General features: G+C 37.0%; 1 protein-coding gene across 1 annotated transcript; it reads right to left on the bottom strand.

Moving 5' to 3' along the window:
- Positions 1-7,494: 7,494 nt before the first annotated feature.
- On the bottom strand, positions 7,495-8,379 carry LOC126955764 (60S ribosomal protein L7a-like). Its single transcript, XM_050792673.1, has one exon. It carries the CDS (start codon positions 8,358-8,360, stop codon positions 7,560-7,562), a length of 801 nt encoding a protein of 266 aa, XP_050648630.1. The 5' UTR covers positions 8,361-8,379; the 3' UTR covers positions 7,495-7,559.
- Positions 8,380-25,348: the final 16,969 nt, after the last annotated feature.

Here is a 25,348-nt window from a genome sequence, read left to right as displayed (position 1 = left end):
GACTTATTAGTTCCACTTAGTGAATTCTTGTGTCTCTTGCCTGCTGATAATTCTACAAGACACTGGGAAATGTAATAGTTAATTTCTAATAAATATTTGCCATATCTCCTCTATTTGAATAAATGGGAAGATTCTTCTTCGAAAGAACAGTGGAATAAGCAACTAGGAACTACCGCCATTGCAGGGTTTGATAGTAACTTATAAAATAAGGTTTCATTTATTTTTAACTTTAATCAGGACTTACGTTTTACTATAGCTTTAGGAGTTAGAAAGCCAGAAAGCCAATGTACAGGAAGCTGAGGCAGGAGAATTGCTCGAACCCGGGAGGCAGAGGTTGCAGTGAGCCTGAGATGGCGCCATTGCACTACAGCCTGGGAAACAAGAGCAAAACTCCATCCAAAAAAAGAAAGCCAAAGAAGATTATTCTAACAATTGTGAATACATGTGTATAAATTAGGCTATGTGAAAAGTTGCATAGGTAATAATGAAAAGACATATTACTTTTTATGTAAGTACAATGTTGTAGGCACTGTCATAAGTGCTTTTCACACTTTTTATTGAGCTCTCTACTGTAAAAATCTAAAAATGATAAAAATATTATTCTTATTATCCAGGTGAAAATTCAGAGGCATAGAAATATCAACTAATTTATTTCCTCATAATCAGATATCTAAGAATAGGTAGAAAAGTGATTAAAACTCAGTCTGACCCCAGAACCTAAACTCTCAACCACTTTCTATTTATCTATCAATTTGGATCCAAATGCTAAGACCACTTTTTAAATAAAAGTCTTTAAAAGAATATTAAGTTTTAGAGTCATGTTTTAATTTATGCAGTTGATACTTATATAAAGAATCATACAAAACCACTATTTTGACATGGGCAAAAGTAATAAGCCAAAGTTTCTGGAATAATTGTACATAAAATAGGGAGCTGAAGGTCCTAAAGTTTGGGTAAGGCAAACAGCATTTGGTCAAGCAATTATTAAAATATACAGATGAGGGGAAAAGGGTGATATGAAGAGAATGCATTCTTTCAAATTCAAGATTTCCATTATTTGACACTTTTCAGAATCACTTTAACTGTACCCTGTGGGTTTACCATTTTCTAAATCACCTCGGAGTCTTTAATGTTAAAAGATGGCAGGATAAAAATTACCCACTGTGAACAACTGAAAGCCAAAAAAAAAAAAGTCAATTAAAAAAGATAAGTAGATAACATAAGGCAATTTTCTTATTCCTGATAATAAATCAATAAATGATGTAATTTTAGAAATTCTATCTGTAAAATGTAAATTAGTTTTGGCTCCTGCTCTGGAGTATAATATACTGATTCATAGCGAACCCATACACACTACAGCTACTGGAAAAAAGATAAATTACAAAAATTATAAAAATCATATTTTAAAGTCATCGACATTGTCTAGAAGATATATTAGATGAACCAAATTCCAGAAATGAAAAAACCCTATTTTATGCAAACTGATTATATCCATCCAATAGTTTTCCTGGGCATGTTTGCTGATTTTAGTGCTATGCAGATGGTAGTTAAGTTAGGCTTAAAACTAGAGCTTTATGTTTATTTTTTAAAACAAATGAAATAACATCTTCCCCAATCTCACTATGGTTAGGAAACAAAGAACAGTTATGATAAAGACATGCCTTTAACTCACTGTAGGTCCCAGTCTCCAGATTTTGCCAGGTTTGAAGTTATCTGGGATAGTTGCCTGGGCCCTGAGGCTGAAGAGATGGACTGGAAACTGAACATGCAGATATTATGATCACAGCTGGATATTCCACAGTCTTTAATTTCTGTGAAGACAGAGATATGACAGGTTTTCAATCAGAAGCCTGGGCTGGCCACACACTAAGAACAGAAGCGCACCTCAAAAAGACTTAGTTTTACTAAAATACAACCCAGTTTCAATTTAGCATAATTTCTAAAGGGATTAAAGTGGTCATTCCCTAACTAAAATGTGAAAAGACAAACTTTCTCCAATAGGAAGTTTTATCATTGGAAGCCCCTGCAATTTGTAGGTTTGCTTTCTTCGTTTTGTTTCTTTCTGCATACTGCTAGAATATTAACCCAAATTACAAAATATAAAAATCAAGCAGAAGATTGTGACCTATCATCAATAGAAAAGGCAGACAGAAGTAGAGCCTCATTTGATCTAGATATTAGACTTAGCAGACAAAGACTTTTAAAATAACTATTATCAATATGTTTAAGAAGGCCAGATATGGTGGCGAGCAAGCCTGTAATTCAAGCAAATTTGGAGGCTTACGTGGAAGAGTCACTTGAAGCCAGGAGTTTGAGACCAGCCTGGGAAATATAGTGAGATACTATCTCTAGAAACAAAAATTTTTAAGTATTTTTTAAGCTTTCTATATATATATATTTTTTAATATAAAACATGTTGGGAAGCCGAGGCAGGTGTCAAGAGATCAAGACCATCGTGGCCAACGTGGTGAAATCCTGTCTCTACTAAAAATACAAAAATAATTAGCTGGGCATGGTGGCGGGTACCTGTAGTCCCAGCTACTCAGGAGTCTGAGGCAGGAGAATCACTTGAACCCAGAAGGTGGAGGTTGCAGTGAGCCGAGATTTTACCACTACACTCCAGCCTGGTGACAGAGCAAGACTCCAAAAAAAAAAAAAAAAAAAAAAATATATATATATATATATATATACACACATACACACACACACACACACACACTCATACATTTATATAATTATATGTTTTTATATACATAAAAAATATTTTAAAACCTTTAGAAAAATAGGGAAGAGCAATGTCATTAACAAAAATAATGGATAATCCTTTTTAATAATTGAAATAGTAATAATACAGAGTAATATAACAATACTATTATATGAAAAGAAAGCAAGAAAATAAATCCTATTCACACAAAAATAATGACAATATTAGAAGTGTCAAAATCTCAATAAAAGAAGAAACCAGTGCAATAATTCTGGCACCATGAAAAATTTGAACATTTTGACAGCACCAACAGCACCGAAGGGTCACCCTAGCTCACCATCAATGTTACCTAAGCAAATTGAAAACTCAGAAATGATGAAATGACTGATAAAGAATTCAAAGCATAGATTGCAAGGGAGCTCAATGAGATCCAAGAAAAGTTTGAAAATAAAAACAAGAAAAATTCTAAAGCAATCCAAGAAATGAAGTAAGATATAAATATTTTACAAAGAAATCAATCAGAGCTTCTGGAATTAAAAAACTCACTTAAGAAATTTTAAAATACACTTGAAAACTTTTTCAATAAACTAGATCAAGCAGACAAAATAATTTCAAAGCTCAAATATTAGTCTTTTGAGCTAACTCAGTCAGTTAGAAATAAAGAAAAAAAATTCCAAAAAATAAAGAAGACTTCAAGAAATATTGAATTATGTAACGTGATCAAGCTTATGAATTATCGACATTCCTAAGAGAGAAGGAGAAAATGTAAACAACCTGAAAAACATATTTGTTTAAATAATTAAATAAAATTTAACTAATCTTGCTAGAGAAGTAGACATTCAGATATAAGAAATCCGAGAATGTCTATAAGATACTATGGAAAATGAACATCAACAAAGCATATAATCACCAGACTATTCAAAGTCAATACTAAAGAAAAAATCATACAGGCAGCTAGAGAGAAAGGTTAGATCACACAAAAAGGGAACCCAGTAGGACTAATGGTGGTCTTCTTAGTAAAATTTTTACAAGCTAGACTAGAATAATGGTCAGTTTTCAGCATTCTTATAGAAAAGAAACTCTAACCAAGGATTTGATATCCCATCAAACTAAGCGTCATAAGCAAAGGAGAAATAAAATGTTTTTTAAGAAAAGCAAGCATTAAGGGAAGTTATTACCACCAGAACAGCCTTACAAGAGATATTTAAGGAAGCTCTAAACATGGAAATAAAAGAATGATACCTGCTACCACAAAACACACTTAAGTACACATCCTACAGACCCCATAGAGCAACGACACAAAAGAAACTAAAAATCAGCCAGCGAAAAACTTTACAATAGAATAAAAAACCTCACATGTCAATATTAACGTTGAATGAAATGGTCTAAACACCCCACTTAAAAGGCACAGAGTAGCAAATTACATATACATCAACAAAGCATATAGTCATCAGATTATTCAAAGTCAATACTAAAGAAAAAAATATATGTGTGTGTGTGTGTGTGTGTGTGTGTGTATAATCTGCTGTCTTCAAGAGACACACCTCACATGTAATAACATCTACAGGCTCAAAATAAAAGGATGGGGAAATATCCATAACACAAACAGATAACAAAAAAGAGCAGGAGTTACTATTCTTAAATCAAATAACACATAATTTAATCCAAACACCACAAAAAGATAAGAACAAACTAACCCCAAAGCAAGCAGAAGAAAATAAACAACTAAAATCATAGCAGGGGTTACTATTCTTAAATCAAATAAAACATAATTTAATCCAAACACCACAAAAGATAAGAACAAACTAACCCCAAAGCAAGCAGAAGAAAATAAACAACTAAAATCATAGCAGAACTGAGTGAAATTGAGATCCAAAAATCCACACAAAGAAACAATAAAACCAAAAATTGGTCTTTGAAATAATAAACAATAGACCGCAAGCTAGATTAACAAAGAAAAAAGAAAGAAAATCCAAATAAATACAATCAGAAATTATATAGGCAATATTACACCTGATCTCACAGAAATATAAAAGATTCTCAGAGCCAATTATTAAACATTTCCATGCACACAATATAGAAAATCTAGAGAAAATGGATAAATTCCTGAAACATAACCTCCCAAGACCTCTCCAGATTGAATCAGGAAGAAATTGAAATATCGAACAGAATAATATCAAGTTCTGAAATTGAATCCATAATAAAAAAACTTCAAACCAAAAATCCCTGAACCAGATTAATTCACAGACAAGTTATATCAAAAGTACAAAGAAGAGTTGGTATCAATCATATTGAAACCATTCAAAAAAATCAAAGAGGGCCTCCTCCCTAACTTATTCTATAAAGCCAGTATCACCCTGATATCAAAATCTGGCAAATAAAAATGAAAGAACTACAAACCGAGTTCCTCAATTAACATAGATGAAAATATCCTCAACAAAAGACTGGTAAACTGAGTTCAGCAGTACATCAGTGTAAATTTACCATGATCAAGAAGGCTTTATTCCCGGCATACCAAGTCAGTTCAACATACACAAATCAACAAATGTGATTCACCATATAAACAGAATTAAAAACAAAACCATAGAATCATCTCAATAAATGGAGAAAAGGCTTTCAATAAAATCCAACATCCTCCAGAAATCCTCAAACGAACCAGGCATTGAAGGAACATACTTCAAAATGGTACAAACCATCTATAACAAACCCACAGCCAATATCATACTGAATGCACAAATGTTGGTATCATGATGCCTAAGAACTAGAACAAGAAAAGGATGCCCACTCTCACCACTCCTATTCAACAGAGTACTAGAAATCCTAGCCAGAGCTATCAGGCAAGAGAAAAAATAAAAGGCATCTAAATAGGAAAAGAAGAAGTCAATGTATCTCTCTTGCTGATTATATGGTTCTATATATAAGAAACCCTAAAGACTTCGCCAAAAGGCTTGCAGAAGTGATTAGTGACTTTACTAAAGTTTCAGGATACAAAATCAATGTAAAAAAATCCGTAGCATTATTATACACCAATAGCCTTCAACCTTAAAGCCAAATAAATAATGCAATCTCATTTACAATAGCCACACACATGAAAATAAAATACCTAGGAATATATGTTACCAAGGGGTTGAAAGATCTCCATAAGGAGAACTACAAGACATTGCTGAAAGAAGTCATAGGGGACACAGACAAATGAAAAAACAAAAAAATATTCCATGCTCATGGATTGGAAGAATCAATATCATTTTGATGGTAATACTGCCCAAATTAATGTACAGATTCAATGCTATTTCTATTAAACTACCAAGGTCACTTTTCACAGAATTAAAAAAAAAAAAAAAAAAAAAATTGTAAAATTCATGCATAACTAACAAAGAGCCAGAATAGCCAGGGCAATCCTAAGAAAAAGAACAAAGCTGGAGGCATCACATTACCTGACTTCAAACTATTTAATAAGGCTACAGTAATGGATATGGTTTTGGCTGTGTTCCCACCCAAATCTCATCTTGAATTTCCACATGTTGTGGAAGGGACACGGTGGGAAATACCTGAATCATGGGGGCCGGTCTTTCCCATACTGTTCTCATGAAATTTCAATAAGCCTCATGAGATCTGATGGTTCTGTAAATGGGAGTTTCCCTGCAAAAGTTATTTCTCTGTTTGCCTGCTGCCATCTGTGTAAGACGTGACTTGCTTCTCGTTGCCTTCCACCATGATTATGAAGGCTCACCAGTCATGTGGAAATGTAATTCCATTAAATCTCCTTCTTTTGTAAATTGCCCAGTGTCAGGTGTGTCTTCATCAGCAGCATGAAAACAGACTAATATAGTAACCAAAACAGCATGATCCTGGTAGGAAAACAGACACACAGACAAATGGAACAAAATAGAGAACCCAGAAATAACGTCAACTAATCTTCGACACAGTCAACAAAAATAAGCAATGAGGAAAGTCCTCCCTCTCAATAAATAATTCTGGGAAAACAGGCTAGCCACATACAGAAGAATGAAACTGTTCTCCCAGAATTTGCCATATACAAAAATTAAATGAAGATGAAATAAACATTTAAATGTAAGATCTCAAACTAGAAATGTCCTACAAGAAAACCTAAGAAATGCCTCTCTATACATCAGTCTTGGCAAAAAGAAAATGACTAAGCCCTCAAAAACAATTGCAACAGTAACAAAAATTGACAAGTGGGACCTAATTAAACTAAAAAACTTCTGCACAGCAAAAAGGAACAAAGTAAACAGACAATCCACAGAAAGAATATCTTCTCAAACTATGTATCTGACAAGGTCTAATATGAAGAATCTGTAAGAAACTTAAACAATTTAAGAAGCAAAAACCAGATAATCTCATTATAAAATGAGCAAAGGACATAAACAGACACTTCTCAAAAGAAGACACATAAGTGGCCAATAAACATGGAAAAAATGCTCCACTTTGCTAATGATCAGAGAAACAAAAATCAAAACCACAATGAGATACCACCACACCAGTCCAAATGGCTATTATCAAAATGTCAAAAATAATAGACGCTGACAAGGCTGTGGAAAAACAGGAAGGCTTATACCGTTGGTGGAAATGTATATTAGTTCAGTCACTATGAAAAGCAGTTTGGAGATTTCTAAAGTTAAATGAAACTACCGTTTAATTCAGCAATCCCATTATTGAGTGTATATCCAAAGGAAAATAAATTGTTCTACCAAAAAGACACATGCAGTCATACATATAATGTAACACTATTCTCGATAGCAAAGATATAGAATCAATCTAGGTACCTATTTTTTTTTTTTGAAGGAAAATTTGAATTTTAATTATTTTTATGTACAGAAAACTCAACAGTGTACATTTAACCCAGGTTAGTGGCAAGTTCTTTAGCCTTTGCCTTTTCGAGCTTGGCGATACGAGCCACAGACTTGGGACCCAGGACATTGCCGCCCCAGTGACGGCGGATCTCATCGTATCTGTCGTTGTAATTGGTCCTGATAGCTTCCACCAGCTTAGCCAAAGCGCCTTTGTCTTCCGAGTTCACCTGTGTGAAGGCGACAGTGGTGCAGGTCTTCCTGTGGACTAGACGGCCCAGTCTGGCCTTCCCCTTGATAATGCAGTAAGGGACCCCCATTTTACGACACAGGGCAGGCAAGAAGACAACCAGCTCAATGGGATCTACGTCATGTGCAATCACCACCAGCTGAGCCTTCTTGTTCTCCACCAAGGTGGTGACGGTGTTAACTCCTGCTTGAAGGACAGGTGGTCTTTTAGTGGGGACATCCCCTTTGCCAGCAGCTTTCTTCTCCGCCCGGGCCAACAGCCTCTGCTTCTTCTCTTGTTTTGTCTCTGGTCTGTACTTGTGGGCCAGCTTAAGCAGCTGAGTAGCTGTTTGGCGGTCCAGGGCCTGGGTGAACTGGTTAATAGCAGGAGGCACTTTCAGTCGCTTATAGAGGATGGCTCTCTGCCGCTGCAACCTGATATAGCGAGGCCATTTCACAAAGCGGATGAGGTTTCTTTTGGGCTGGATGTCCTGTCCAATGCCAAAATTCTTAGATCTTTTCTCAAACAGGGGATTCACCACTTTCTTGGCCTCCTGCTTTTTCACGACAGCAGGGGCCGGAGCCACCTTCTTTCCCTTGGCCTTCTTTCCTTTCGGCATCTTGGGCGGTGGGAGGAGAGAGGATCTAGGTACCTATTAATGGTGGATTGGATAAAGAAAATATAGCACACTTATACCATGGAATACTATGCAGCCATAAAATAGAACAAAGTCATGTCCTTTGCAGTAATGTAGGTGCCATTGAAGACCATTATTCTAGGTGAGTTAATTTAAGAACAGAAAACCAAATACCGCATGTTCTCACTTATAGGTGGGAGTTAAACATTGGGCACGCATGCACATAAAGATGGGAATAATAGATACTGGAGGCTACTAGTGAATGGAGAGTGAGAGGGAGGCAAAGGCTGAAAAGCTACCCAGTGGGTGCTATGCACCCATCCTGGGTGATGGGGGTCATTCATATCCCAAATCTGAGTGTCATGCAATATACACCCATGACAAACCTGTACAGGTGCCCACTGAATCTAAAATAAATATTACAATCATTTTAAAAAAAGATTTAAATCAAGAACAAGAACGCATGGACACATAGGGGGAGTTACACACACTGGGGCGTTTCAGAAGGACACTTACTTTCAGAAGTTACACACACTGGGGCCTTTCAGAGAGTGGGAGGAGGGAGAAGATTAGAAAAAATAACTGATGAGCACTCTGCTCAATACCTGGGTGATGAAATAATCTGTACAACAAACCCCATGACAGAAATTTACCTCTGTAACAAAACCTGTATTTGTACCTGTGAACTTAAAATAGAAGTTAATAAATACATAGAATGTAAAAAGTGGAAAATTCAAAAAAAAAGTAATTGAAATAAAATAAATGAGACCTAATAGATCTAAAAAATGACAACTGCAATAATAAATGTTTTTTAACCGTAGATTGGAAATAGTACAATACAAGACTGCTGCATTACATATATCCAAATTAAATCATACAGAGTTAAAAAAAAAAAAAAAAAAGAAACAGAACAGAATATAAAGGTTATTCAATAAAAGGTAAAAAGTAGTCAGACAAAAAGAAATATTACATTTTAAAGAATAATTATGACGGATAGCTGGCTTTGAAAGTAAAGCAATAAAAGCTAGAAGGTTATAGAATAACATCTTTAAGTTGCTAATGGAAAATAACTTCCATTCTAGAATTCTATACAACAACAACAACAAAGAAAAGAGTCTCAAAATGGAAAATTTTTAAAGGTACATAAAGATTGAATTTGTTGATAACCACAGATGAACTAAAAACAAAATAAATTTGGAAATAACAAAATGTAATTCTAGAAGCAAATAATACAACTGAGAAATTTGGAAATACACAAAGAAGTGAAGAAAACCAAAAAGGGTAAATATATGCAGGTAAATACAATTGACTATGGGGTATACAGCACAATATTTGATACACTGTGAAATGCAAGGCAGTAGACCATAGAGGCCTCCAAAAGTCCTCACTTGCTAGTATTCTCTTGTGTAATCCCTTCCCTTTGACTGTGGGTAGAATCCATAACTTACTCGTAAATAATATAGAAAAAGAGATTGGATTCAACCCCATGATTGTGTTATGTTACATAAGACTCCATATTTTTAGTATACTTGCTCTCCAGACTTCCCTCACTAAGCAGCCATGATGGAGGAAGGCATGAGGCCAGGAATAGCAGTAATCTTCCAGGAAGAACAGTCAGTTTCTGGGAACTTAAAAGACCCCCAGGGGGTGGGGGACGGAGCAAGATGGCTGAATAGGAACAGCGAGAAGAGAAACCAAAAGAAAAAGGAAGAATAGAAATGAACAAAGCCTGAAAGAAGTATGCCATTATGTAAAAAGACCAAATCTACGTCTGATTGGGGTGCCTGAAAGTGAGGGGGAAATGGAACCAAGTTGGAAAACACTCTTCAGGATATCATCCAGGAGAACTTCCCCAACCTAGTAGGGCAGGCCAACATTCAAATCCAGGAAATACAGAGAACGCCACAAAGATACTCCTCGAGAAGAGCAACTCCAAGACACATAATTGCCAGATTCACCAAAGTTGAAATGAAGGAAAAAATCTTAAGGGCAGCCAGAGAGAAAGGTCGGGTTACCCACAAAGGGAAGCCCATCAGACTAACAGCAGACCTCTCGGCAGAAACTCTACAAGCCAGAAGAGAGTGGGGGCCAATATTCAACATTCTTAAAGAAAAGAATTTTAAACCCAGAATTTCATATCCAGCCAAACTAAGTTTCATAAGTGAAGGAGAAATAAAATCCGTTACAGATAAGCAAATGCTTAGAGATTTTGTCACCACCAGGCCTGTCTTACAAGAGACCCTGAAGGAAGCACTAAACATGGAAAGGAACAACCGGTACCAGCCATTGAAAAAACATGCCAAAATGTAAAGACCGTCAAGGCTAGGAAGAAACTACATCAACTAACGAGCAAAATAACCAGTTAATATCATAATGGCAGGATCAAGTTCACACATAACAATATTAACCTTAAATGTAAATGGACTAAATGCTCCAATTAAAAGATACAGACTGGCAAACTGGATAAAGAGTCAGGACCCATCAGTCTGCTGTATTCAGGAGACCCATCTCACATGCAGACACATACATAGGCTCAAAATAGAGGGATGGAGGAAGATCTACCAAGCAAATGGAGAACAAAAAAAAGCAGAGGTTGCAATACTAGTCTCTGATAAAACAGACTTTAAACCATCAAAGATCAAAAGAGACAAAGAAGGCCATAACATAATGGTAAAGGGATCAGTTCAAAGGAAGAGCTAACTATCCTAAATATATATTCACCCAATACAGGAGCACCCAGATTCATAAAGCAAGTCCTTAGAGACTTACAAAGAGACTTAGACTCCCATACAATGATAATGGGAGACTTCAACACTCCACTGTCCACATCAGACAAATCAACAAGACAGAAAGTTAACAAGGATATCCAGGAATTGAACTCATCTCTGCAGCAAGCAGACCTAATAGACATCTATAGAACTCTCCACCCCAAATCAACAGAATATACATTCTTCTCAGCACCACATTGCACTTATTCCAAAATTGACCACATACTTGGAAGTAAAGCACTCCTCAGCAAATGTAAAAGAACAGAAATTATAACAAACTGTCTCTCAGACCACAGTGCAATCAAACTAGAACTCAGGACTAAGAAACTCAATCAAAACCACTCAACTACATGGAAACTGAATAACCTGCTCCTGAATGACTACTGGGTACATAACAAAATGAAGGCAGAAAAAAAGATGTTCTTTGAAACCAATGAGAACAAAAATACAACGTACCAGAATCTCTGGGACACATTTAAAGCAGTGTGTAGAGCGAAATTTATAGCACTAAATGCCCACAAGAGAAAGCAGGAAAGATCTAAAATTGACACTCTAACATCGCAATTAAAAGAACTAGAGAAGCAAGAGCAAACACATTCGAAAGCTAGCAGAAGGCAAGAAATAACTAAGATCAGAGCAGAACTGAAGGAGATAGAGACACAAAAAACCCTCCAAAAAATCAATGAATCCAGGAGTTGGTTTTTTGAAAAGATCAACAAAATTGACAGACCACTAGCAAGACTAATAAAGAAGAAAAGAGAGAAGAATCAAACAGATGCAATAAAAAATGATAAAGGGGATATCACCACTGACCCCACAGAAATACAAACTACCATCAGAGAATACTATAAACACCTCTATGCAAATAAACTACAAAATCTAGAAGAAATGGATAATTTCCTGGACACTTACACTCTTCCAAGACTAAACCAGGAAGAAGTTGTATCCCTGAATAGACCAAGAGCAGGCTCTGAAATTGAGGCAATAATTAATAGCCAACCAACCAAAAAAAGTCCAGGACCAGATGGCTTCACAGCTGATTTCTACCAGAGGTACAAGGAGGAGCTGGTACCATTCCTTCTGAAACTATTCCAATCAATAGAAAAAGAGGGAATCCTCCCTAACACATTTTATGAGGCCAACATCATCCTGACACCAAAGCCTGGCAGAGACACAACAAAAAAAGAGAATTTTAGACCAATATCCCTGATGAACATCGATGCAAAAATCCTCAATAAAATACTAGCAAACCGGATTCAGCAGCACATCAAAAAGCTTATCCACTATGATCAAGTGGGCTTCATCACTGGGACGCAAGGCTGGTTCAACATTCGCAAATCAATAAACATAATCCAGCATATAAACAGAACCAAAGACAAGAACCACATGATTATCTCCATAGATGCAGAAAAGGCTTTTGACAAAATTCAACAGCCCTTCATGCTAAAAACGCTCAATAAATTCGGTATTGATGGAACGTACCTCAAAATAATAAGAGCTATTTATGACAAACCCACAGCCAATATCATACTGAATGGGCAAAAACTGGAAAAATTCCCTTTGAAAACTGGCACAAGACAGGGATGCCCTCTCTCACCACTCCTATTCAACATAGTGTTGGAAGTTCTGGCTAGGGCAATCAGGCAAGAGAAAGAAATCAAGGGTATTCAGTTAGGAAAAGAAGAAGTCAAATTGTCCCTCTTTGCAGATGACATGATTGTATATTTAGAAAATCCCATTGTCTCAGCCCAAAATCTCCTTAAGCTGATAAGCAACTTCAGCAAAGTCTCAGGATACAAAATTAATGTGCAAAAATCACAAGCATTCGTATACACCAGTAACAGAGAAACAGAGAGCCAAATCATGAATGAACTTCCATTCACAATTGCTTCAAAGAGAATAAAATACCTAGGAATCCAACTTACAAGGGATGTAAAGGACCTCTTCAAGGAGAACTACAAACCACTGCTCCGTGAAATAAAAGAAGACACAAACAAATGAACATACCATGCTCATGGATAGGAAGATTCAATATCATGAAAATGGCCATACTGCCCAAGGTTATTTATAGATTCAATGCCATCCCCATCAAGCTACCAATGAGTTTCTTCACAGAATTGGAAGAAAACTGCTCTAAAGTTCATATGGAACCAAAAAGGAGCCCGCATTGCCAAGACAATCTTAAGTCAAAAGAACAAAGCTGGAGGCATCATGCTACCTGACTTCAAACTATACTACAAGGCTACAGTAACCAAAACAGCATGGTACTGGTACCTAAACAGAGATATAGACCAATGGAACAGAACAGAGTCCTCAGAAATAATACCACACATCTACAGCCATCTAATCTTTGACAAACCTGAGAGAAACAAGAAATGGGGAAAGGATTCCCTATTGAATAAATGGTGCTGGGAAAATTGGCTAGCCATAAGTAGAAAGCTGAAACTGGATCCTTTCCTTACTCTTTATACAAAAATTAATTCACGATGGATTAGAGACTTAAATGTTAGATCTAATACCATAAAAACCCTAGAAAAAAACCTAGGTAGTACCATTCAGGACATAGACATGGGCAAAGACTTCATGTCTAAAACACCAAAAGCAACGGCATCAAAAGCCAAAATTGACAAATGGGATCTCATTAAACTAAAGAGCTTCTGCACAGCAGAAGAAACTACCATCAGAGTGAACAGGCAACCTACAGAATGGGAGAAAATTTTTGCAATCTACTCATCTGACAAAGGGCTAATATCCAGAAACTACAAAGAACTCAAACAAATTTACAAGAAAAAAACAACCCAATCAAAAAGTGGGCAAAGGATATGAACAGACATTTCTCAAAAGAAAACATTCATACAGCCAACAGACACATGGAAAAATGCTCATCATCGCTGGCCATCAGAGAAATGCAAATCAAAACCACAATGAGATACCATCTCACACCAGTTAGAATGGCAATCATTAAAAAGTCAGGAAACAACAGGTGCTGGAGAGGATGTGCAGAAATAGGAACACTTTTACACTGTTGGTGGGATTGTAAACTAGTTCAACCATTATGGAAAACAGTATGGCGATTCCTCAAGGATCTAGAACTAGAAATACCATTTGACCCAGCCATCCCATTACCGGGTATATACCCAAAGGATTATAAATCATGCTGCTTCAAAGACACATGCACACGTATGTTTATTGCGGCACTATTCACAATAGCAAAGACTTGGAATCAACCCAAATGTCCATCAGTGGCAGACTGGATTAAGCAAATGTGGCACATATACACCATGGAATACTATGCAGCCATCAAAAAGGATGAGTTTGTGTCCTTTGTAGGGACATGGATGCAGCTGGAAACCATCATTCTTAGCAAACTATCACAAGAACAGAAAACCAAACACCGCATGTTCTCACTCATAGATGGAAACTGAACAATGAGATCACTTGGACTTGAGAAGGGGAACATCACACACCGGGGCCTATCATGGGGAGGGGATAGGGGGGAGGGATTGCACTGGGAGTTATACCTGATGTAAATGACGAGTTGGTGGGTGCTGACGAGTTGATGAGTGCAGCACACCAACATGGCACAAGTATACATATGTAACAAACCTGCAAGTTATGCACATGTACCCTAGAACTTAAAGTATAATAATAATAAAAATAAAATAAATAAAAATAATTTTTAAAAAAAGTCCCCCAGGGAGCTGAAGCTGTCTACCAGTCTCCAGTCAGCAAGAAGCCAGGGCTCCCAGTTCTTCGGCCAAAAGGAAATGAATACTGCAACAACTTAAGTGCTCTTGAAAGTGAATTCTTTCCTGATTGAGCCTCCAGATAAGAGTACAGCTGTCTGACAAGTTGCTAACATTCTTTTGAGACTCTGAGCAGAGAACTCAGCTAATTCCTGACTCTGGAATCTTTAAGACAATACTCTTGTACCTGAACTCCTGACTTTCAGAATCTTTAAGATAATAAATGGCTTAAAACTATTAGATGAATGGCATTTTGAAACACAGCATGAAAGTTCAAATTATATGTAAATTTATTATACATAAAAATAGCATTAAATGTGAGAAATTAATTGAGTCTAAAGATATAAAATGTTAGTGGCATTAAGTGCTAAAAGTCATGTATGTTTGATTCTATTAAGACCAGAATGTGTATTGTAATTTCTATGTAACAAATGAGAAATTTTTAGCTTTGTCTCTTAAAGCTTAATGTATTACATACTATAATGAATTTTTTTCTAACTATATATCTAACAATATGAGTACAGTTACCAAAAATCATCTATAAATATTCTATAAAATTATTTATAGCAGCACTATTCTTTATTGTTCCAAACTAGAAAATTCGTAAATATCCATGAATAGTTAAACTTTGTCATATATTAACACATGGGTAATTTATAATAAGCAACACATTAATAAATCTCAAAAAAGTTGAGTATAGGATGTCAGATACAAAAGAGTGAAAACAATATATTTTGCTTTTTGTAAGTTACAGAAATATTGAAATTTATCTGTGCTGTTAAAATCAATGGTAACCCTTGAAGAGAGAAATCTGTGATTTAAAAAAAGGATCAATGGAGTTAACAATGTTTTATCTCTCAATTTAGGTTCTGGTTACAAAAATATATTGCATTTGTTAAAATCCAGCAGCTGTAAACATAGATAATATGGATGTAAAAAAATAGAATTTTTTAAATAATATCCTTTGCTTTCTAAATATTTGCTTGGTGTTCACCTTGTAAGAAGCAGTGGGATAGGTGTTGGGTGCAGGTGATATTAATAAAGGTGTGAGTATTCTTTTTCTTAAGAATTTTCAGATCTTGTGGGAGAGATATGAAAATAGAAAAATGCTAACGTGGAAAGTTATGAAAGCTAAGATAGGTACATGGAAGTATTAACTCTTACTTGAAAAAAAAAAAATAAGAACTAAGAAAATAAGGAAGTTGTAACAGAATGTGTACTTGTCATTCCATCTCCACCTACGGGTATTGGCAGTGAAGGGAGAGGAGACATATGGTAGAAATGAGAGGGTAAATAGAGGATCAAACACAAGACTGTGTTTTCTTTTTTAATGGGAGAGTATGTTCACACACTTTTAGAAAATATGTTTTTAAAACAGATGTAGGACTTTAAATGTAAACAATAGTTAAAACTACTGTAGTAAGGTACCAGTGGAAATAAGAAAAAAAAAAAAAAAAGATACAAACACAGGTAGGAGAATTGCTACTGAAAAGAAGCCAAACATTTTCCCCTGATTCTGAAGCATTTTTCTGAAATGTATTGTAAGAACAACATGGGGCTGGGCCAAGGGCACCTATTCATTGGCAGTGTATGGTCACCTCATTCCTTCTCAACCTTCACATGTAAGGACTACACTATGTAGTTGTGTTGAGCAAGAAGACTGAGGCACAGAATGCTAGAGCTTCCATAATGTGAATATGCCTCAGAGACTCCTTCATTTAAATTAGGCCTATAGAAATATGTGCCTGTGGGATTTGATGATTAACCTAAATCAATTTAACAGATGAGAATAATCAGAACTCTAATTTATACTATAGAACAAATTAGTTCTATAAAACTTACAGATTAGAAATCCAGAACCAGAAAAAAACATTTTTTCTCTTCTCAGTAGAATATTATCATATTAGGTAGAAATTTGAAATTAAGGTTTACACTCATTTTCAGTAGCTTTAATCTACCTAGATTTTCTGGTAGAATCGTTCTCCTTTAATGCATTCCTCCTTTTATTTTACATTGAATGTTTTTAAAGTTTTATTTATTTTGTGTTTAAATATAAGCCATCATACCTTAATTAGCACTTATATACAGTTGGCCTTATATATATTCATCTTCTGAGTAGATATAGCTAAACCAAAATAGTTTTATTTTGTACTTTGAATTTGCTGTATGGTTTAAATCCTTGCTACTCCAATTGTGGCCCATGGACCAACAGAATCACCATCAGCATCACATGGGAGCCTAATGTACCCCTTCAGATCTGCCCAGTCAGAATCTTCATTTCATCACGACATGACTTTTAGGTGATTTGCATGCACATTAAAGTTTTAAGTATACAATTATAATTTTCTTTTCTTCCCCTTTCCTTTCACATTATATTTCTATTGCTACATAACAAAGCACCATAAACTTAGTGGTTTAAAACAACATACATTTATTATGAATATTTCACTGTTTCCAAGCTCCAGGAATCTAGAATAGTTAACCTGGGTCTTCTGCTTATGGTCTCCTAAAACTGCTGCCTAGCTGTCAACCATGTTATGTTTCTTTCTGAACCTCTAGGTTCTTCTAAAGCTTATGTGGTTGTTGCCACAGTGTATTTTCTTGGAGCTGTAGAACTCATGGAAGCTACTTATTCAAAGCTACCAGGAGAATTTCTCTGATTTTAGGAAAAGAATAACATCATTTTTGAAAGTCTTGCCTGATTAGATCAGGTCTACCCTCAAACTTCCTGTTGATTAACTCAAACTCAAACTGACTAAAAACCCTTAATCGGATCTGCAAACACATCTCCCATAAAATGTAACCTGTCAAGGAGACACATGGATCATATCCAAAGGTCTCACCTATATACAAGAAGAGATTTTAAAGAGTACTTTGCTCATGGGGTGAAGATCTTGGGGACTATGTTAGTATAGCAGGACTTTTCCTTACTTCAGCTAAAGTCGGGGTTCTTTGTCCCACGGCCACAAAACTTCTGGCTCACAAAAAATTTTAATGAGTAATGTAGAGTTTTATTGGGGAAAAAGGAAGAAAAGGAGGAAACAGGGACTCTCCCAAGGCCAGAGTCCCTACTAGAGCGCTTCCTTCCCTCAGCTTGAATCCCAGTTTCCACACAGGAAGAGGAGGGGCCGGGCTCCACCCTGCTGCAAATGTCATGAACTTCCCTAGGCTCCACCTCAGTGAGCAAGCTGGTCAGAGTTTCTCCAGGGACTCCCTGCCATCTGGCTGTCTCATTTCCTCCCTCTAAAAAAGTACATATAACTGCCCTTAGGATAAAGACGACCGGGCACGGTGGCTCACGCCTGTAATCCCAGCACTTTGGAAGGCTGAGGTGGGTGGATCACGAGGTAAGGAGACCTAGACCATTCTGGCTAACAGGGTGAAACCCTGTCTCTACTAAAAATACACACACACACACACAAAAATTAGCCGGGCGTGGCATGAACCCAGGAGGCGGAGCTTGCAGTGAGCAGAGATCATGCCACTGCCCTCCAGCCTGGGTGACAGAGCCTGATTCGGTCTCAAAAAAAAAAAAAAAAAAAAAAAAAAAACAGATAAGGATAAAGACTGATCATAAGGGCTTCCTGCTGATAGGGGGCGCTGTTTGGGGATCCAGCAGTCAGAGCTTCCTCAGAGGCCAATCGAAGGGTTCCCAAGAGGAGGGACCATCTTCAGAGGTGCTGGTTGCATGACCATTTAGAATTTGATGTCCTGAAGGCAAGAGCACAGAAACCAGGTTATTAAAAATCATGTATCAAAATAAAACAAGGGGAGGGGTAAAGACAGCTTAATAATCCTGAGGCCTTTTACCAGTTTGAACAGGGAGAGGGAGGCCAAAACCCCAACTAGCTAAAAAACTTTACCCTTTTGATGGCATGTTGAACTTCTGGGTTCCCTCCTCCTGACCCCAATCCTAAGCCAACCAGTTTAAGGTCTGGAAAATTAACTCTTTCTAGTTAGGAGGATGCATCTGAGGAGAGTGTCCTATAGTATAGAGACACAATTACCTATCAGTGAAGAGAGGACTGAGGAGGAGAAAGGAATAAAATGAAGGCATTTTTTTCAAAGGAGTCCCAGAGGTTCAGGATGCATTCTAAAGGGGTACAGACTAACGATTAATGGCTACCCATTTAGAAAGAGGGGAGCAGGCATCCCTGATTCTCTTTTCTTCCTAGCAGATATGCAGGGTATGTGAGGGAGAGAGGGAAGAGTTTCCTCTTTCCTCTTCTGTCCTTACATCCCCCAGTTCCAGTGACCTTGACACGTGCCACCATGAGTGCCGAAGCAGCTTGAACCTCTGAATCAGGAAAGGACTAGAGAATAGAAATTATCCACTCTCACCTTTGTCTCTTTCTTACCTACTGTCAGTATCGTTGTAGTTCCCCAGACCTCATTTCCGCCATGGATATTAGTGTGAATATCCTTTATCCATGAAACAGGAAGCTTGGGGTTTGCTTCATCAGCAGGAATCAACCATGCTCACCTGTGCTGTGCCTTTTAACCTCTGTTGATGTCTGCCTCTGGCTCTCTTAGATCCAGTTTTCTTTCTAGGGCTTTGACCCGAAGCTTGGAATTGAGTCTGGGACAAAAATGTGTCTCAGGGAGTCGCACAGACTCCTTAACATAAGCCAGATGCTAAGGCGAAACTGTGGAACTGAATCCTCCTCCAACAAATAAGAGAAAAGGATATCTTGTGACACACCCAGATAACTGGTGGCTATAGTCATATTTGCTAGGATTTGGGTGCATGGTGCTTGACTTTAATTATCACTCTTGGTCTTACTTTCCTAAAAGTAATCTCCTAAGTATTCCCTATTTATTCCATCGCCTGGCAGGATTTGCAGGATAATTGCTCAGAATTAAAATATTGATCCAGATTTCTACATTACCCATCCTTTTTTTCTTTCTGAGCTGCAGCCAGAGATTGCTAGTAGGTTCACAGGAACAAGCAGGATTATTCTAAAATGTAGGCAAAAACTTAAAAACCACTAATGAGTTTAGAAGTCAATGAGAAATATGTAAGTTTTAACACATTATTTCTCTCTCCAGTCCTCATGTTTGTTTAAAAAAAAAAAAAAAAAAAGCACATAGGACCGAGTGGTGAGCAAAATAGACTTTATTCTTATACTTGGCCTGATTGTTTGCACAAAGTGCAGCAAGAATAATTATTTATATATAGACCTTTGGGTTTGCTTTGATGGAAGTTTGTTCTACAAGGAATCTCAGATGAGATCTTTTAAAGCTGAGCCCAACCATGGGTTTGTATCCTCAACACATGTGAGTTGGGTGATCCTCTACTCTTAAGGTCCCAAGATAAACTTGGATCTTTTAGACCTGTTAGAAAGTGACATTCTTTACTGACCATAGATATAATCTAAAAAGATTGATCACCATTTTGCCAATCCCATGTACCTAAACATGTCAAATAATCCTGTTTACCTCTTTTCTGGACGCTTCCTGGTCCCGCTGAAAAAAAAAATTCACAAAGATTAAAGTCGTGTGAAGTCAAAGGTATCACAGCTGTTACCTTCCAGGAAAAAAAAAGAAGAAAAAAAAAACACACTTGATTAGGCCAAATTAATTAGAGCTCTTTTTACAGACATCATACACAATACACACACAGACAGGCAGAAGAAAACCCAGTCGCTGGGTGGCGCCTGACCTACTAAAACATCTTGTAAAAAAAACTTTAAAAGTTAACTGCCTATCAAGTGGAGAAGGGGAAAGAAAAAAGAACAGTTTACAAATGCCTGGGGAAGACCCTCTTATTCTTAGGTGAGTGGCTTCTCCACCCAGAGAAAAGCTTAATTACTTTCTGATAGAGTTCAACCCCTCGGCCTGGTAGGGGAAGGCTGCAGTGGTGCCTGGCTGGGAACCAGCCAGCAGCATGTGTGGGAATCTTGGGCCATGTGTCCCAGCCACATCAGGCAGGGGAGCGGGGTGCAGCAGAAAGCTGCTGCTCACTGGTGGGTTCCAAAAAAGGAAAGAAAATGCCATGAAAAAGCCCAGGAGCGATGGGAGGTAGGAGCACGGTTTCCCCCACCCTCAGAAGTCCCAGGATGAAAAGACTTAGAAGCAATGGTGAGAGATTTTGAGTTCCCATCTCACTCCCTGCTTTTGGAGCCCCCACATTGTGGGCCAAAAATGTTGCACGACTTTTCCTTAGTTCAGCTAAAGACGGTGTTCTTTGTCCCACAGCCACAAAAATTCAGGCTCACAGACAATTTGAATGGTGAGTAAGACAAAGATTTATTGGATGAAAAGGGGGAAACAGGGACTGTCCGAAGGCCAAAGTCCCTGCTACAGCACTTTCCACCTGGGCTTGAATCCCAAGTTCCACACAGGAAGAGGAGGGACCAGTCTCCTCCCTGCTGCAAAGGTGGTGAAATTCCCAAGCCTCCACCTCAGTTTCTCCAGGGAACACCTCCCACCAGGTTCTCTCACTAGGATTGGTCTACCCATGGATACAGGCATAAAATAATAAGTATACAAACAAAAAATAAAAGTAGAATGTATTTCCTAAGACATGTGTTTTTGAACTTCTGCATATCCTATGCTACATAAATATTCAGAGAAATACTGCAATTATGAATATATATATAATTTTATAAATACACTGTACACATATATAGTAATTTTCATTCACAATACTACTTGTCAACCAAACTCACATATTCTACATTTCCTATTGTCTATTGTTTTGTTATCAGAATCAAAAATATTTATTTTGCCTTATTTTTAACACTCTATCTGTACAGATATATTGTTCTTTCCTATATAACTAACTATATAAAAATTCATAATTTTTTTATTTTTAAAACTATGAATCATTAATTTGAATGTTTTTTCTATATGTGTGTATGTCTGTTCTGTTACTACACAAAATTAGAAAAAAAAACAGGATTAGAATTTTCTAGTTCAGAGAAAGCTGAACCAAGGGTGAAATCTTCTGGCTCTCTGACAGAAAATTAAATGTTTCACTTTCAAGATACTCTGATTTTGGATTGTTCAATTTTGAAGTGATAATTAGCAGTTGATGTTACTAAAGGAGAAATATTGGGATTTCTGTTAGGCTTCACATCTTGCCCTGATGTTGCGATATAATCCTTTATTATTATAATCCTCAATTATAATGTTTTATTGAATACATATTACAATATAAGTGTAAATTCTGTAAATACACCAAGATTTACGTATCATAGACAACATAATTTATTTTGTACAGTGATTTTTTTTTTTAATTTTAGATGCATACTCTTAAGTCTCAGAGAAATTTAAAAGACAAAGTTTAGTGTAGAGGACTGCGTGCTCGCAAACAGGGTGTTCCCGATAAGTCCTGCTCTCTCAAACGAAGCAGGGCGTTCCCCATAAGTCCTGCTCTTGCAAACGAAGCAGGGCGTTGGGGGCCTGTTTATATGTAAACATCTTGAAAATCCAGAAAGTCAGGGAAAGGTCAGAAAAACAACAATGTGTCTTGTGACTTGGCAACATTCCACAAACGACTGTATAAAATAAAGCGGATCGCGCCATTCGAGGCTGCCGCCATGTTTGTCTTATCTTGTGTTGTCTTGTGTGTTCATTCCTTTGTTTAGGAAACACGCGGACCCCAACAGTTTAGCATATGTTGGGATAGGAATCTTCTTTATGTTGCAAATATTATTTCTTGAAGATGTCTCCCAGGAGTCTTTATGTATTAGTGTGCATTCAGAATTTCTTCATTTAAACAAATATGTACTGAAAGTCTACCATATTCCCATCATTATGTGTGTTGGGTAGATTTTTTTAAAACTTGAGGTTCAAGTTTGGATTTGAGGACTAACAAATGACACACTTAAGCTTTAAACTAATTTCAAATGGGATAAACAAAATGGGTAGAGAGAGAACAAAATGTCAGCTTTTCTAACAATACAGATTTTGGACTTCTTAATATTCAACCAGAGAATCAAACAGATTTTCTCACCCAATTTAGGCAGTTTAGCAAAATCTACTTCTTACATTGTTGAGGTATTTAAGTTTAGTATCTGTGGCAGACAGTCTTCATTATAGCTAAAATTATGGTTGATTCTGCAGCAATTGATAATTGATACAGAGCTTGGTACCTAGACTGCTTGAAGTTTTGTGTTGCTAGATCAAAATCCAAAAACATTGAACACGACTTTGGGGATTGCCTACAGGTGGAAACTGGAAGGGCAGTAAGGAAACTGGTACTGGAGACTAGAAATCATAATCTGAAGAATAATTAGCAAGTACATTGCTTGTTGTCTTGAAAAATAGAAAAATTACCTATTTGAATTGTCTACCTAAGAAGATTTTCAGGCAGAATTTTGATAATGTCTATTGGTTTCATTTATCACCTAGGAAAAAATTAATAAACTCAAGTCAGAAAATATTCAAATTTCACATCTTAGAAAAAATATTTTTAACTCAGAGTTTGCTGGGTCACAAAATAAAATCTGTAAACCAAAAATAAAATTTTAAACCCCCCATCAACTGAACGGACCTCTCCTCTTGGCCAAGGGCATTCTAAAATCAACCTGCAATACTAATTCATGTTCTGATGGAAATGGATGGCCAGACATGCCTCATCATACCCTCCTCTTTTTGAAATTCAAGCATAGCTGACTAGTATTAACATGGAAACCAAGACTCTCTGTAGCAATAAGACAATAACATGACAGATAGCAAGCCTGAAAGAAACGGAAGCATTTTGTCCCGAAATGTATTTCTTTTTTATATTTTGAAAAGGCCCTGCAAAACTGTCTTTTGTGGGGAAAAATCTACATTCTGTAGAGAATATCTTTCATTCGTAGGTCTTTTTCCTGATCCAGGAGAGAACTAAGAGTTTTGCACCTTTTTAAGTCCCATAAGAAAGATTTTCAGTCTATTCTCTCTGAAGCCTGCTACGTGGAGGCTACATCTGCATAACAAGAACTTTGGTCTCCACAACCCAGTATCTTAACCCAAACACTCCCTTTTATTGGTTTAGATTCTAAATAAACTCTTTCAACTAATTGCTAATCAGAACATGTTTGCATTTGCCTATGACCTGAAAGCCCCCTCCTCGAGTTGTCCCACATTTACCAATCAAATCAATGTACATCTTGTAATAGTTAAAGTGGAAGGAAACACGAAATGCAGCTGGCAATTAAAGACAGGTTTACTTTAGATAAAGCCTGAGAGGTGCTCCTGGCCGATTTTGGTCAGGAGCCTTTTCTCTTACAGGCCAAGAGTATATATTGGTTTTCAGGTGAGGGGGCTTATCAGAAGCTTGGAATGTTCCTGTTTGAGGGAGAAGTTATATGGCAGGGTTGGAATGTCTCTGAGAGGAGGGGAGATTATCTTGGGGCAGGCATCTTCCTGGCCTGCTCGAGCAGGGTTATCTTGGGGATAGCATGTCTCTGGTTGGGGAGGAGTTTGGAATGATTTTGGTTGGAGATGTTATCTGTGGTTTATGGTCGTGCTGACTAGCCATTAGGCTGATGCCCTTCGGATTTAGGTGGTTTTTTAAATTAATGTGAACTTTAGAATGAGGGACGTGTCCAAGATGGTGATGCTCCTTCTCTGTCACATCTTCCATGTAATAATCAATGTCCTGTGTTTCCTGAAAATGTATAAAACGAAGCTGTAGCTGGACCACCTTGGGCTCATGTTCTCAGGATCTCTTGGAGCTATGTCACCAGCCATGGTCACTTATATTTGGCTCAGCATAAATCTCTTGAAATATTTTACATACTGATTTTTTTAAATCAACAAAGTTATTTTTCTTTTCAGCCTCTCTGTATGGCAAATTATTCTTAACATAAAAAGTAGCTTTGGGCAATGTTTATATCCAGACTGTTGCCAGTAAAAATGCCTTCTCAGGTTAAAGATTATATGAAGTCTGTGCCTATAAGATACCTAGTTAAGATCTTTGAAAGATTTAAGGCAGGGCCTCTAGACTCTCTTAGACAAATAAAACTAAATGCAAATGCTTGTTAAGAGTCATAGGATGTATTCCAACAACATCTGACTTCCAGACCTAAGTAAAGAAAGACTTACCTCCAGGAGATCTGTGTGGTGGTTTTACCCTAAAGGAGTGGAAAATAATTTGTTATGTGAAAATAAATCAAATAATTTAAAGAACTTGCCAGTTTAAACTAAAGAACCAGAAGAGAACAACATGAATATAAGCCTCTGAGCCCAAATTTCCACTTGTAAGAATCCAACTGAAAAAGCTCTTCTATAAATGTTACCAGCAGCAAATCTGTATGGGTCTGCAGCAACCTCACTTCTTGCCTTCTCACAAGAAATAATTCAACTGAGAGGCATACGGCAGAGAGACCCAGGCAAGTTTTAGAACAATAGTGAAAGTTTATTAAAAAGTTTAGAGTAGGAATGAAAGGAAGTAAATTATGCTTGGAAGACGGCCACGTGGGGAACTTGAGAGTTAAGTGTGCAGTTTGACCTTTGATTTGGG

The sequence above is a fragment of the Macaca thibetana genome, chromosome 5 (genome assembly GCF_024542745.1).
Source record: "Macaca thibetana thibetana isolate TM-01 chromosome 5, ASM2454274v1, whole genome shotgun sequence".
NCBI classification, from domain to species: Eukaryota; Metazoa; Chordata; class Mammalia; order Primates; family Cercopithecidae; genus Macaca; species Macaca thibetana.
This window is presented reverse-complemented; position numbering and strand designations above follow the sequence as displayed.

Excerpts from the sequence above, each read along its gene's own strand:
- LOC126955764 (XM_050792673.1), bottom strand. The coding sequence starts at position 8,360 with ATGCCGAAAGGAAAGAAGGCCAAGGGAAAGAAGGTGGCTCCGGCCCCT.